Source organism: Pleurodeles waltl, chromosome 7 (assembly GCF_031143425.1).
Source record: "Pleurodeles waltl isolate 20211129_DDA chromosome 7, aPleWal1.hap1.20221129, whole genome shotgun sequence".
In the NCBI taxonomy this organism is placed as follows: Eukaryota; Metazoa; Chordata; class Amphibia; order Caudata; family Salamandridae; genus Pleurodeles; species Pleurodeles waltl.
The window spans coordinates 715,352,161-715,368,653 of record NC_090446.1 but is presented as its reverse complement, the minus strand read 5'-3'; the positions used below and the strand labels follow the sequence as shown (position 1 = coordinate 715,368,653).

Genomic DNA, 16,493 nt, shown 5'->3' with positions numbered 1-16,493 from the left:
CAGGATGGAAAAATTCTACTATTTTGAAAAGTTCCATGGTGTGGTTGGCTGCCGAGTTCATGTGGGTGGCCAGGGCTGCTTTCTTGGCCTCTTTGATGTGTCGGTGGTAGGTGCTGAGGTCTGCTTTGTAGGTGGCTCTGTTGGCAGGGTTCTTGGTGGTGCGCTATCACTTCCCAAGTTGCTAACATTTGTGGTTCACGGGTAGGCGCTCTGTAGTGAACCAGCTGGCTCGTTTGGAGGTTCTGTTGGTTTTTGCTGGTTTCAGTGGGGTCACCCTGTTGGTGTAGTCTGTGATCAAGGAGGTGACGTTCTGAACTGCTTGGCTGAGGTCAGCAGTGGCTTCAGTGTGGGAGGAGGAGAGGGCCCGTGTCCACGTGGTTTCGGTGACCTTGGCCAAGGAGTGGTGGGAGATCTGTTGCCTGAAGGTGGTGTGGTTGGCTTCTGCGATGGTGAAGTGCACAATGGCATGGTCAGTCCAGGTGAGTTCGGTGGTGTGGCTGAACTTGATTCTGTTTCTGGAGGTGTAGATGGTGTTGAGTGTGTGGCCGGCATAGTGAGTGTGACCAGTTGGGTAAGGCCAATGTTATTAAGGCTTTCCAGGACGGTGGTGGCGTTGGTGTCACTGGGGTCGTCGATGTGGAGGTTGAGGTCGCAGAGTAGGATGTAGAGGTGGGAGCCAATGACTAGGGGGCGGGGGGCGATGAGTTGGAGATGTTGCAGAAAGTGGCACGGGGTCCTGGAGGTCTGTAGGCAAGGGTGTCTCCTATTGTGGTCTTTGGGTCAGGTTGAAGTGTCGTGTAGGTTCTCATTAGGGTAATGAGGTGACTGGATTTGCGCGGTAAGATCGCCTGGGTTGTGGGTTCTGAGTACAATTCCACACCAGGTGACACCTATCGGCCTAAACCAGGGTTTCCGACTAACTAGCAGCGCCCCATCTCGGACCAAGATAATTATGGCAACCGGGCTCATGGTAAGATAGACTCTCCAGGGAGTTGTGGTACATCAGATCGCATCCCTTTCTCTCAGTAGCCAAGATCTCACTCAGGCAAAGACAACGGAGGCAGAATATATTTAAATAACTATTTATTAAAATATCTGCATCTTAGATAAAAGCAGATGCATAGAAATAACAAGGATGATAAAAACCAATAGGAGCAGGCATGTGACTAAAAGTGTAAAACATAATAACAGTTCTACCATGCTGTCTAAACAGGGGAGTGGATCTAGAGCCCCTTACCTACGCTAAGTATGAGCGCAGCATACTAAGCCTAATCTGCCCTTCGAGTTTCCCTCTGGGAGAACATCATCATCATACCTGAAGAATCGGCCTGAGGTCTAAAGAGACACCGTCCCATCTGGTTCTGGGCTTGGCCGTCTAAGCGAGTAGCTGTAGCAAAGCTTGCAGCAATCAGCATACAGTCCTGGTCCTCTGGCTGGAATCTCCCTCTAACGTGTCTGGGGCTAAGTGCTGATTATATAATAAAACAGCTGACATTCTAAGAAATGGTCCCCATGTAGGAGTGTGTTTCTGTGAATACTAGAGACACAGCATACCACGTTTGTCGGCAACCCTATCTGACTGTAGCCTTGGAGAAAGCACACAATGAACTACATGCCCTCCTAAGAATGTGATGCTTTCATAGGCGAAAGAACAATGAGATAGAGAAAATAAAACAGCACTGCAAATGTAGCTATTTCTAGAAAAAAAAAGCAACGCTCAATAAAATGTAATCGGGTTAAAGTGCACAGCCGCAGGCTTAGCTAAAACAACGTGTTTAGAATATGGCTAAAATAGGTACACAACAGAAGTAGGAAGTTGAGGTGTTCCATGAGCGGTGTGGGGTCGTCAATGATGGAGCACCTGATGATGTGTTTGAAAATTATGGCGATTCCGCCGTTTTGTTTGTTGCCGCGGCCACTGTGTATCATCTTGTAACCACTGAGGGTGGTGTTGGCGATATCAGGGTTTCCAGATGGTTTGTGCCATGTTTCGGAGATGACGCTGATGCCCCTGGAAAGGCTGGTGATGGTGCCCCAGACTTCTGTGGCACGTTTGCAGACGGAGTGGGCGTGGGACCTACTAAAAGTGTGCATAGTAAGAGGACGTGAATAACATCCTCACTGGCATATAACATCCTCACTGGCATACAACTGCTGCTGCAGAGCCGCCATTCCTACTAGACAGCAACATTTAGCCAAAACACCGCTTAGTACAGAATATCATTACATAAAAAAAGGACGTCAATAAAGAACACATTGCTTGTAGCTCAATTTGCTTCAGAGCAGAGTAATGCTGTTCTGTATATTACTCAATTTGGATGTATGGCAAATATTCTACCTTCATGATAAAACAACTGTCTCATTTACTCTCAAAACATTCATGATTTACACAGTATGCAGTACAACCAGATGTGTTCCAACCCTAACACAAAAAATCCACTTTTCACACAAAAAAGGCAACCACACTGCAGGCATCCCTTCCATGCTCAATATCTCAACCAGTGCCTAAGATAGCAAAGTGCGTCTGACACCATAACAACAAGGACCTCTTGTGTGTTTAGTATACAGTTTTCATTTATGAGTCCCACGTAATAGTCCCTTGGATCAGTGTACAAACAAGTTTCTAAAAGAGAAAGAAAAACGCTAAGGAGCTGTGCTGAACTAATTTCTGTGCAGCTGCTTGTACAGTTGTCCAAAAAGGCGAGGGAATTTTCCCTTAGTGAAAGATTGCCATGGATGTTGTTTCAATCAATAAGCAATGCCTGGGGTACTGTAAATCACCCAATATGGACTGTACCTGACCCACAAGTTGTAGCTAGCTCAGAATGCATTGTAAATGCTGATAATTATGTAATAGTAGTAGCAGATGCACTGATAGCAACAACATTAGCCTTATTCTATTACTATAATAATTTGTACAAAAACACAGACAAATGCAGATTTAACACCTGTGGGACTTTGCTTTGTCGGCTATTTTCCAGACTGGAAGAAGTAGCAACAATTTCACTTGAACAAACAAAAGGACCAGTTTCATTCGGGACCAGTTCTTCATCCAATGTTGGCATGTGTACTGGTGAGATATCCAGCTATAAAAAAAGTTACAGTTATTAAACACTTATTGAAAGTAAAAACTATACAAAGGACAACACAACATCTTTGTGAAACATTTGATAAATGAATGCAATGGTTTTCCAAACACAACAGGTCACACAATTACGTATAAGGTTTATTTGTAAACCAAATTCTACTAATGCAGACAGATAGGCTAATTACAATGCTGGCCATACTTCAGTACAATGCCTTTTCTGTACATGCTAGGACCACACGTAATAGTCTGTATTCCCATTGACTGTGGTCAGTGTGGTGCTGTGGTGATAAATCGTAACCAACAATAATTTTTTTAAAACAAAACAACATTAATGAAGACCCATAATAAGCTATTTAAGCTCTAAATTCTGATTATTTCATAAGAGATGATTATCAACATATGTACAGTCCTCCAGCGTAATCCCAGCTCTGGAGTGGGCCTCTCCATCCATATCACCACTGAACACTTTCTAACACTTCTGAATGTAACGAATTCTGGTGGAAAAATTTAACTAAGTGTGCTCAAATCAGAATGGTATAAAGCTTGGCTTTAGGAAATAGGAAAACATCCTGGGGATTAAGACTACCACTGATGACACCGTAAATATATTGACCTTACATTCAGTCCTCATTCAGTGTAACCCAGGGCATTCAAATTTAAATAGTAGGAAGCTTGGCTTTATGAAATGTTATGACTATAAGTGAGAACAAAATTATGCTCACCTAAAGTTCAGTCTAATTTTTAAACTATAAGACAGATCACCAAATATAAGCAGATGAGTATATATTTTCATGGCATCTGAATCATTACAGAATATTTTTATAAGCACTTTTATGGAGCTAAAATCCAAATGAATTCACATTTTTTCAGTTGAGCTAGCTATTTTCAATACACATTAAATACAAATGACATAAAAGATCACTGGCAAAAGATATACACACACAGAAACACTACTATGCTCTATGGGCTATACAAGTACAACGAAGGAGTTAGGTGAGTCACCCGAGGGGTAATGTGGTAAATTAATGCTGTCTTTACTGACCCTTAGGAGCATCCGGTGGCTACAAACTAAAAACTTGATGTTCACCGTCATGGTCTTACTAACCCATAAAGAAAATAATTTCCAATGAATTATGCCAAAGTATCATTAAAATCAGACATTTAGGGCACAGTTGATATTGATATTTAGCAACACAGCAAAACATCATGCAAGCATTACTCTTTAAATAGACAATGCTTGCCAAATATTCATGTCTAGACCCATTTATTATGGGGTTCTGCTCGACTGTCTGCTTGAATCTTCAAACATGCTCTCCTATCCAACTCTCAATTTTTTGAGACATTTGTTTAAATGGAATTAATGGAAAAAATTGTACATCCCCAGTTTTAGAAGAGGGGAGGGTAGGCGCAGGGAGGGCACGTGGCCAGTGGCCGATGCAATACGACGTGCATTGCTGAGCTCCCAGCTGTCAACCCCACATCCCTAGCAATCCTGAACAAACGGAGGCACTAATGAGATTGGGCTCTCCGGTATTCCCCCTATAACTAGCCTGGGCCCCCGCTGCAAACCCCGAAAACGGCACGAGGGAACAAAGGATGCCGTCTGAGTCCCTGTACTGAGCGGCCCACGCAACCGCGATGGGCTGAGACAAAATGGCATAGAACATGGCTAAAGGGACTCCTACAGAACAGCAGAGGACACCCAGGCCGGAAAGAAGAACCTGTGAGCAACTGGCGACCCTGGCTAACTGCCGACAGTACTGTCCGGTGGAAGAAGAGACAGAAGAAAACCAAGGGGATTGCAGAGCAAAGCATCAGACAGCACTCCCAAAGAACACCAGCAGAAATAAAGGACAGAGGTGAGGAGCTGGATTGCTAGACAGATGGCGCTGACGGAGCATCGGGGGAACTTAGGAGGGAGACCATGGCAATAGCATTGGAGGCAGCAGAGGACCCACAGCTACGAGACATGCAGCAGATCTAAGAGTGCGCCCTGAAGACAAATAGTAAGGAAACGTGACAGAAACACTAGAGTGACTTAGAAGCCATGGGGGAGGCTGACTCTGTGCACCCCTGGGCCTAAAACTTCGAGGAGCCGTGGACCGGGCCTAGGGTACCAGAGATGAGCACAAACCCGGTACAAGAAGCCCACATTGAGAGGAGAACATGGCCTGGCACGACATCATGGGCTATCGCCCAGAGCACCATGATGATCTAAAAAGAACAAGGAGGGGGAAAGGCGCTCAATCCCGCCGAAGTAGCGACACATTAAGACCTTTGGAGCCCTCAGATAGAATGGATCAGAGTGCATGTAGACTAGAAGGCCGCCATCTGACTGGAGATGTCCCTGAGAGGCTATTTGCCCCTAATTGCCGGCATGGGAAAGATGAATAAAAAAAAGGACGGATCGGGGGAGCAGCGGAGGGCAGTGGGACGCTCTCAACGAGACTGAATACCACAACAGAAGAACCCCAGCGATACCCAACACTGATGGACATCCTGCAAGCCATCCACAACCACGAGAGAATCAATAGAAACCAAGATAGATGCACTGAGAGTAGACCTTGGCATTCTTAAGTACGACCATCGGCAATTGGCCGAAAGAGTAACTGCGGCTGAGAAAACACTAATGGAGCTTAACCCCTAGGAAGGATGCTTGCAGACCAGGCTAGCTATGGTGGAGGCGAAGGTGCACACCCTAGAACTCCGAGCAGAGAACAGAGAGAATATGTCCCGGATGAATAATATCCGCATCATACGTATGCCCGAAAGAGTGGAGCAGGGGAAATGCATTATCTTACCTGGAGAGATGGCTGAGAGCGGAGATAGCACCAGAGGGACTCTCCACCTTCTATGCATTGGAGAGGGCGGATAGGGTCCCTGCAAAGCCACTGCAACCCGGAATGCTTCCAAGGCCTATTGTAGCTCGTCTCTACCATTACCGATTTCGCAACCTCATCCTGGCAAAGGTGCGAGCGAAACATGAGATAATTGTGGACAATCAAAAAGTGATGATGTTCTTGGACTTTACTAAGGACATACAAAAACAAAGAGTGACGTTCATTAAAGCAAAGCCGAGACTAAGACATTTGATTGTGAAGTATGCCATGATGTTTCCTGCCCGGCTTAGAGTCTCCAAAGCTAAGGGGACGCATTTTTTTCAATCACCCAAGGAAGTATGGGACTGGCTGGACCTCCAAGAGCAACCTGGACCTATCCGTACACCTCTGGTAGACAAAAGCGCAAATGGAAGCACATTAACTGAAAAGGAGGCATGAAAAGATCAGCAAAGAGCGATGGAAATAGTGGCTGAGATGAGCCGAAAGAGATGAGAAGGCACCAGCTCGACGGCGACAAAAACAAATAGCAAGGCCTCAATATCTAGTGAAGGTGGCTCTTCGGACCATTCGGCAGTTGAGATGCCCAAAATCACCCCCAACATAGCAGATGAATGCTTCTGAGACTCACTGATAACTACTACGAATGGCCTAGCACCTGACGGTGGTTGGGGGGCATTCCCTACTCACTATTTACCCAAGAAGAGCACTGGATTAAGGGAACTAATTGCACAGCTGTTGGGCATGGAGGACCAGATCTTGAGGTGACCGACTGATGTGATATCAGTGATGGATACAATCTTGGTCAGAGACTATAGAACAAAGCCGGGGAGCAGCCATAAGATGACAATGCTAGTGGGTGGGGGTAAGTCGGGCCGGATGTAAGCTGTTGACTGCAGCCACCTCCTCGACATTGATTGGTGGACATCTCCGCCAATACTAAACTAAGGCCCTCATTAAAACCCTGGCAGGCGGTGATAAAGCGGCGGTAATACCGGCAACAGGCCGGCGGTAAAAAAAAATTGAATTATGACCACTGCGGAAACTGCCCACACAGACAGCCACTTTAACACACCAACCGCCACGGCAGTACCAACAAGCACTGTGGCGTTAAAGACCAACAGCCAGGCGGAAGACAATGTACTGCCCACAGTAATATGACCCACCTATCTGCCACCTTTTTCAGGGCGGTACCAACGACATCGAAAAGCACGGCAGAAACACAACACAGAAGGCAACAGACTCACCTCTGGAGTCTCAAGGAAGAACCACGACGCCATGGAACCCGAGTTGCACATATTTCCCATGATTATATACCTCCTCATTTACTACGAACATCAATGCCGGCGAAGACGACCACGGGGAGTACTGCCGCCTAGCACAGAAGGGAGGGGGGAGGAAAAAGAGAGTGACACACATACGCAACACAGAACACCCCCACCCCCAACACCATACACACAAGCAGATGCAGTAACATTGCATATACACCCCGTACCCCTCAGGAATAATGCAAGGATAAAAGGAATTGATTTAAGTAATTGCAAAAGGATAAAATACTAGCAAATCGTGCTTCAAAATCAAAACAGTATACACATATATACAAATGGAGGGACACTGCCCAGTCCTCAATGTCCGTGGGCCACAGGTCCACATCACATAGGCCAAGGCCCCACTTGACTCCTGCAACATCTCGGAGAGAACACTCCTGGGGCATCAGGTCGAAAATACACAGGCACCTCAGGGGGACAGGGAATGGGGGGGGCCCTCAGGCGGAAGATGGTACAACACCACTAGTCCTGGAGGGGGCAACATGCCCTTTGCGCTGTCCTAGGGAGAGCAAGGCCACAGTCTCTCTAGTGGGTGGTTTGCCCACTGCTTGGTCCTGGGGAGTGTAAAGCCACAATCTCTCAAGTGGGTGGTTTGCCCACTGCTTGGTCCTGGGGAGTGCAAGGCCACAGTCTCTCTAGTGGGTGGCTTCTTCCACTGGTTCTGGAGGGAGCCTTGTGCCCTGTGTGCTTCATCCTGACGAGGAGAGGGTGAGTGGATGGCTTCTTCCACTGGTTCTGGAGGGGGCCTTGTGCCCTGTGTGCTTCATTTTGGCAAGGGGGGGGTGAGTGGATGGCTTCTCCACTGGTTTTGGAGGGGGCATTGTGCCCTGTGATGCAGATCTTGGGGAGTGCAAGGGCACAGTCTCTCACCTGGGTGTCAGACCCACAGGATTTGCAGGGTCCAGGACGCAATTCGGCCCATAAAGGTAGGACTACACACTGCCCGCCGGCGGTGAGGGCTGCTCAGTGGTGGCAGTGCTGGTGTCGGGGCTGGCAGTGGTGGGGGGAGGCACCAGCCCAACCCATGCAGCCTTGGACGGCTTCCCACTGGGGCTGCTGCTACTGGCAGAGGTGCTGGTGGTGTGCAGGTAGGTTGGGAGGAGGCTCCAGCCCTTCCCCTGCAGCCTCGGACGGCTGAACCACCATGGTTGGCGGTGGGGGCTCAGAATCAGTCCCAGCACCAGGCCTCCTGTCTGTCCTGTCTGCAGGTGCAAGCCCTTTGCCCCTCCCCTTGGCAGCTGGTGGTGCCTCCTTGCCCTTCCCCTTGGCAGCTGGTAGTGCCTCCTAGCCCTTGCTCTTGGCAGCTGGTGGTGCCTCCTTGTCAGCTGGTGGTGCCTCCTTGCCCGTCCCCTTGGCAGCTGGTGGTGCCTCCTAGCCCTTCCCCTTGCAACTGGTGGTGCCTCCTTGCCCTTCCCCTTGGCAGCTGGTCGTGCCTCCTTGCCCTACCCATTGGCAGCTTATGCAAGCACACTGTCAGTGCTGATGGTTGGTTCTCTGGAGCCTCTGCCACCTGAAGAGCTGCCAACACTACTGTGGCTGCAGACTGGGTGGCTGAGGTGCTTCTTACGGACACTGGGGTGGGAAGAGGGTGAAGGTTTGGGAGTGGAGGAAGATGGAGTGGTTGTAGGAGGTGTCTGTGCTGTGTTTGGGTGCAGGTGCATGGGCTGGATGCTGTTCTGAGATGGATGGCTGTTGGGTGTCTGAGTGCTTGCGCAAATTAGGAGGGGGGGCACAGACACAGTGGGAGAGGACACAGGGGACGTATGCATGGATGTGGCGGTTGTGACTGCCAGTGAGGGGTGTGTAGTGATAGGCATGATGGTGATGGGGTAGTGGATGAGGATGTAGTGCATGCAAGTGTGATTGGAGACGCTACTGGGAGGCCGATGGACGAGGAGGAGGGGAGACACAGTGGAGGCAGTGGGTGTTGTTATGTCTGCATCTGGATGGTGTTTGTGTGAGTGCCTGTGGGATGATGTGTGGTGCTTGTGTTTGCCTGAGCCACTCATGTGTGTTGTCTTGGGTGCATTTCTGGTCTGAATGTGTGCTTGGGATAGGATGGGGTTGATGGGAATGGGACTGGGCAGAGGAAGTTGGAGGGGGGAGGCTAGAGGCAGGGACAATGGCTGCCATCAGGGAGGAGGTGAGAGCCTGGATTGATCTCTGTTGGGCCACCATGCCAGAGTGCATGCCCTCCAGGAATGCATTTTGTTTGTTGCAAATGGGCTTCCAGCCCCTGGGTGGCATTCACTAGGGCTGACTGCCCAACAGAGATGGATCGCAGGAGCTCAATAGCCTCCTCACTCAGGGCAGCAGGGCTAAGTGGGGCAGGGCCTGAGGTGCCTGGAGTTAAAGAGATGCCCAACCTCCTGGGTGAGCGGGCACGGGAAACTCGCTGAGGGACTGCTTGGAGGGCGGTGCTGGCACGGGGGTGGCGGCTGTACCTGTAGTTGGGGTGGGCACAGAGGTGTCTGCCACCAGCAAGGAGCTTCCATCGGAGGAGGTATCACTGTCCGGACTGTCCCCTCCTGTCTCCACCATGGTGCTCCCCTCGCCCTCCATCCCACTGGTGCCCTCACCGTCGGTGGATTCAGCCTCATGGGCCTTGTGGGATGCAGCTCCCTCCATCACCGGTGCCTCTGCTCCTCCGCCAGATGATGCTAATGCACATAAAGACAGGGTGACAGAACACAAAGTGGAGGGGAGAGAAAGGATACGCTTGGTCAATGGCAGCAACATCACCACCATTGGCGTACCCTACACACACACTCACACGGAACAGCCCTACGCACTAGGCAATGCACTACCAGTCACAATGCTAGTCACCAGCCCATGGACAGGAATAGCTAACGCCAATAGCAGCATACCCGAGACCCACAGACCCCTGCCCAGTAGTGGATGCCAACTAGCTTGGTTGGAGGTGGTATTCATCAGCCCCTGCCCAACATGGAACCTACCCTGTGATGTCCGGCGTGGCCTAGGAGCACCCACAGTCAGGCCATGACACCTAAGTGTGTCACAGTACACATAGGCACCATTTGGGCCTATCCAACGACATACTATTACAGTCACAACATGTAATGCAGTATAGTGTTTGGAAATGTGGAATACTGACCAGCTGCTCCCCATTTTGCCCCCCAGAGTACAACCAGTGCGGATGAAGAGGAGATGGAGACATCCCCCCCGTGTACAGACCGATGGTGGGCTTGTCAACAATGAAGGACAGGCACATTATCCTCACCTATAGACTTGACAGGGCCACAATCACAGAGCTGTGTGCCCAACTGGAGCCTGACCTGATATCTGCTATCCGTCACCCCACCGGGATCCCCCCTCTTGTGCAAGTCCTATCTGTGGTCCATTTCTTGGCAACTGGCTCCTTCCAAGTGACAGTGGGCTTGGCAGATGTAATGTCACAGCCAATGTTCTCAATACTGCTGTCCAGAGTGTTGTCTGCCCTGATTAAACACATGCACAGCTACATCGTTTTCCCCAGGTTGAGGATTTGGCCACAGTGAAAGCGGACTTCTATGCAATGGGACATATCCCCAACATTACTGGGGCAATTAATGGTACACATATTGCATTTGTCCCCCCCAGAGAAATGAACAGGTGTTCAGAAATCGAAAGAGCTTTCACTTGATGAATGTACAAATAGTGTGCCTGGCGGACCAGTACATCTCCCATGTCGATGCTAAGTATCCTGGCTCTGTGCATGATGCCTGTATCCTGAGGAATAGCAGCATCCCATTTGTGATGGCTCAACTCCAGAGGCACCGGGAGTGGCTAATAGGTGAGCCCTGGTTTCCACCCAGTGGATGTTGGTGCATGGTTATGGTGTGGGCCCTAAGGGTTAGTGTGTGTCTAACAGGTGTCCCTCGATAATTGCAGGTGACTCTGGTTACCCCAAACTCTCATGGCTACTGATTCCAGTGAGGAATCCCAGGACAAGGGCAGAGGAACATTACAATGAGGCACATGGGCAAACAAGGAGAATAATTGAGAGGACATTCGGCCTCCTGAAAGCCAGGTTGCAGTGCCTGCATCTAAGAGGTGGATCCCTGTGCTACTCACCCAAGACAGTGTGCCAGATAATCGTGGCATGCTGCATAACCTTGCCTTGAGACGCCAGGTGCCTTTTCTGCAGGAGGAGGGGGCTGGAGATGGGCGTGGGGCAACAGAACAACTATTATATAACAGTACTTCCAGTGACACACAGGTAAGACACTAACTTCACTTTGCATTGACAGTTTTGTATTTGACATTGTACATGGCAGGCAGATTCTCCCACTTCTATGGCTGTGCCCCACTCTGGCACCTGGTGTGTTGACTGCTGCCAACTACAGGTCATTCCTATGTATACATTACTGTACAGTTGTATTGCGGTGTATAAACCTTGTTAAACGAATACATAGTTCAATCATTTGACATACTCCATACTTGTATTTTTTCAAACGGTGTTTATTTAAGTGCTAAGCGGTAGAAGGGGATGTGCAATGGGCTGGGGTGATGATGGAGGAGCGTCCAGGGTAGAGTCTATTTGTATCACAGGTGCATTGTCCAAGGGGGCATAGGAAGGGGAACAATGGCAGTTCAAGGTGGACAGGGTGACAGAGTGGGACACCACAAGGGTGACAATCAGGAGAGTCTTATTTCCTGGTGGGGATCTTGGCAATGTTTTCTGGCTTCTGCCTGGATCGCAGGGAACGTTTGCGGGGTGGTTCTCCTTCTGCAAGGGATGGGGTGCTAGTGGCCTGTTGTCCCTGTGGTGGGGCATCCTGTCCATTAGCGGCAGCGGAGGTGGAGGGCTGTTCATCAGTTTGGCTAGTGTCAGGGGCCCGGTGGTATGCCACTGCCTCCCTCATGGTGTTGGCCATGTCAGCCAGCACCCCTGCAATGGTGACCAGGGTGGTGTTTATGTGCTTCAAGTCCTCCCTGATCCACATGTACTGTCCACCCTGCAGCCGCTGGGTCTCCTGCAACTTGTCCAGTATCTAGCCCATCGTCTCCTGGGAATGGTGGTATGCTCCTAGGATGTTGGTGAGTGCCTCGTGGAGAGTCGGTTCCCTGGGCAGTCCTCCCAGCTTCCCAGTTTTCCTGTGCCTCTGTCCCCTGACCTGTGTGCCCACTGCCACTGACCCCAGGTCCCTGATTATCCTGTGTTTGTGGGTTTGACTGGGGTCCCTGTAGTGGTGGACACACTGCTGATTGACGTGTCCCGGGGACAGAGGTAAGGGCCCGCTGGGTGGGTGCTGTGCTGGTGTTTCCTGAGGGGGGAGGCTCAGTGGTGGTATGGGACTGTGCCTGGGTAACAGACAGTCCGGAGATCCCTGATGGGCCAGGTTGGTCATCCAGATCCAGGCGTCCAGAGCTGCTGTCATCACTGTGGGCCTCTTCTGTGGGGGGACTGGATGTTGCTGGCACCTCCTCTCCAGTGACGCTGGGTGGGAGAACTGTAGCGATGTAAATGCAGTGCTATAGCTTTTTCATGTGACACTTTGTGCATGGGTGTGTTGCCCTGTATGGTTGTGATTGCCCTGTCAGCTTTGCCTTTTTTGAGTAGAGATTTTGTGGGCTTGGTGATTCTCTCTAATGTGCATGCTTTAGTGATGGGTGTCCATGCAGGTCTGTGATGGGGGTCCATGCATTGGTGTTACATGCAGGGCTTGGTATTGGGATGAGTGGGTTGTGATGGTGCGGTATGTGGGAGGTGAGGCAGTGATGGGAGTGAGGGTAGGGGTGGGAGTTTGTGATGGCATTCAGGTAGGGGGGGTGAAAGTAATAAAGAGTTGACTTACCAGAGTTCAGTCCTCCTGCTACTCCTGCCAGGTCCTCAGGATGCAGTATTGCCAAGACTTGCTCCTTCCATGTTGTCAGTTGTGGGGGGGAAGGAGAGGGTCCACCGCCAGTCCTCTGTACAGCTATCTGGTGTCTTGCAACCACGGAACGTACCTTCCCCCGTAGGTCATTCCACTTCTTCTGATGTCATCCCTTGTTCTTGGGTGCTGTTCCACGCCATTGACCCTGTCCATGATTCTCCACCATAGCTCCATCTTCCTGGCAATGGATGTCTGCTGCACCTGTGATCCAAATACCTGTGGCTCTAACCGGATGATTTCCTCCACCATGACCCTTAGCTCCTCCTGAGAACCTGGGGTGCCTTTGTGGTGCCATGGGTGTAGTGTGTGTGGTGCGTGTGAGGGTGTGTGGGGTGATGTGTTGGGGTGTGTGCTGTGAGGTGCGTGGATGGTGTATGGGTGTGGGGTTCTGTGGCTCTGATTCTGTGGGTGCTCTTGGTGTGTCTCTCAGTTGTAAAAAAAAAATTGAGTCGTAAAGGGTTGTGTGTAATGTGGGTGTGTGTTTTATAGTGGTGTGGGTGTGGTGTGTGTATGTGTGTCAGGTGTGTGTAGTTTGAATTGTCCTATGTGGTGTAGTTTTGTATGTGTGTGTGTATTTTGAGTGCAGCGGTATGTACCGCCAATATGTAGTTTAAGAAATAAAACACCAACTACAAGATGACACTATGTAAGGAATCAGAAAGTGGTGACTGCATTATATTGGAGATTAGGCTTATAGGGGCTATCCGTATATAATAGAAGTCACTATAGACCCTCTCAAAAATACCCCTGACAACACACTATTGTTTTAACAATGTACTATCTATTGATGCAAAAAAATGCAATAAAATTCTGTTTTTTTAAAAACAAAAAAACGTGAGCAAATATATTGGATGTATATATGTTTTAAACAAAAGAAGGGTGGGAGCACACTGCCTCACATCCCAGCATTTAGTTTGCCCCGATGTAGTATGGGAGATGCAGAACAGGTTCATGCTTCCTTCAGCGGTGGACTAGTTTTTCACCCTTGTTGGTGTGTTTCTTGAGTTCGTCTTTCTTCAGTAGAGAGCAGAAATTGTTTTTTAAGGTTGCTGAAAAAGCTTCCAAAGTCTTCTGAAGTCTCAGTACCGCTGACTGGCACACAGGTGCATCAGCCAGAGCTCGTCAGCTCATTACCTCAAGGGAGCCTTTTAAAACAGGAGAAGGGTGGGAGCACACTGCTTTACATCCCTTCCAGCACCCAGTTTGCCCCAAGTGCATTACAGTAAATGCAATACATATGTTTTACACAGAGTCCAACTGGTTTGCAATTTCTGACACAGCAAAACAGCTCTAAGAGGGTTAGTCACAATGCAATATTTCTCAAATTGGAAGGTGGCCGGAACAGATGGTCTTTCTATGGAACATTACAATTTGTATATAAAACTGTTGTGCCTATAGTCCATTGGTTAGTGCAATAAAGAACTTCATATGGGATAATCCCCCTTAATAGTAGTTGGCAAGAATTCTAGTCTATTGCAATAAAAAAGAAATTTGGGACTGCACATCATACCCGCAAATATCCCTTCTAACTATATATGTGAAAATGTATGGAAAAGAATGTGGCTCACCCTATGTGGATCCTTCAACGCACACAAACTACAGACAGATCTCACAGCTACCATTTCTGCCAAGGTCTTAAGAGAAAATCATCACCCGACACTTCACCGAATACCTCAATGACCACCAACTCCTCAGCAGGATTCAGTTTGGTTTCAGACCTAACAGAGCACAGAAATAGCCCTCATTGCAGCCACAAATGACAGCTGCATGACTTTCGACAGAAGAGACACAGCAGCCTTCACCCTCATAGACCTCTCTACAACATCTGATCTGGTCTGCCATCCATCCTCACCCAACGTCTACGTGACATTGGAATCCAAGGACACACGTGCTGATGTACCTGCTCCCTCCTTACTGGAAGGACCCAGTCATTCAGCCTGGCACCATACACCTTCCACAGAGATCATCCCTGAGCCTGACCCCCTTCAACAGAATAGATACATGACATTCCATAACGCGACACATTCGCCGCTACTTGCTCTATAGGACTTACCAAGGTTCATCTGGCTCAACGCTTAATTAAGAATGGAATCATGTATCTATTCAACCATTTATTAGAATACACATACAGACCGCGCATTTGCTTCATCTCCTCTGATAGACACTTGATTTTTCATTTAATATATCGCCTTGAAAAAGTCACTGTGTGACGAAACACGTGTTGGCTGTACATACTGGTACACAACTCTTGAGCCAATTAAATATTTATCTGGAACACTAAGAAGAGGACTACACTATTCATTATCATATGTGTACTTCTGTACCTTTGTACTCTTTATGAGTCGTGTGCTGTGGTCATATCTTTATAATTGGATACAAGTTATTTCACTGTTAAGGTTGTGTAGCTCACTAGACTTCTTTAATTCAATATTTTTTAGATTTGGTTTTATAAAATCTCCTTAAAAAACAAACTGCACATACACATTACCTGTTCGTGGCTCAGACCTATCTCTTTCCATATAGGAGCAGACATTAAAAGTGGACCAAAGCTGTGCATAAAGCATTTACATTGCTTCTATAGAAGTCAATCAACAAAAAAAAACACTATTTAAGGAAGTTGAACGGTCATCCTTCTGCCGTGTTTTCAGCATTATGTCCCTTTTTAAAAAGCGACTATATTCTTCTACAATTTTCTTTTTTCATTAGTACAATAATAACCTAATCAGAAAGACTTAAATTCCCTGGAGTACCCGCAAGTATTCTATTAAAAATGTCCCGGGCAAAATGGTGGAAAGTATATCTGCCCTCTTCATCTGACATTCCTTCCCATAAACTAGGGCAGAAGTTTTTTTCTAGCTTGCTCTGCTCCAGAGCTATTTATGAGGCCAAGACCTATAAACCCTTTCGGTAAAAGAGCAACATCGCAAATTGCCAGATTTGCTCTCCATGTGGGAAGGGGAGTAACGCCGGCCTCTACAGCGCGTTAAACATTCAAGGGGCCCCAACCCTTCAAGGCACCCCCACCCCATTCATTCCAAGGCCAATGTACATCTGTGAAATATGGAATACTCGGAAGCCCCTCATCAAATTCTGAAGTGGAGCCTCATCATGGTGCTTTACGCCACTGATGCAGGGCAGGCTTGGTGTGGCTTTGGAGCAAAACTTCATACGTTCAAGGTCATATTAAGGTCAGACATCACAGAATAGTGTTTTTGATCTGGACTAAGACTATTCCTCTGAACTTTCAAAGCGCATTTTTAAGCAGACTGCTCTAATTCACTGAAACACAATCCGCTGCTAACTTTACAGTGCATGTACTACATTTTCTAACTAGCTGTCTGCACACTAAACTAATACATCT

General features: G+C 48.4%; 1 protein-coding gene across 2 annotated transcripts in view; it reads right to left on the bottom strand.

Moving 5' to 3' along the window:
* MEIKIN (meiotic kinetochore factor) overlaps positions 1 to 16,493 on the bottom strand; it is a 637,531-nt gene that overhangs the window by 90,602 nt on the left and 530,436 nt on the right. For both annotated transcript variants that reach the window (XM_069202007.1, XM_069202008.1), the window contains exon 12: positions 2,949 to 3,086. In XM_069202007.1, the coding sequence (XP_069058108.1) occupies positions 2,949 to 3,086 (138 nt within the window). The remainder of the gene's footprint in view (positions 1 to 2,948; positions 3,087 to 16,493) is intronic.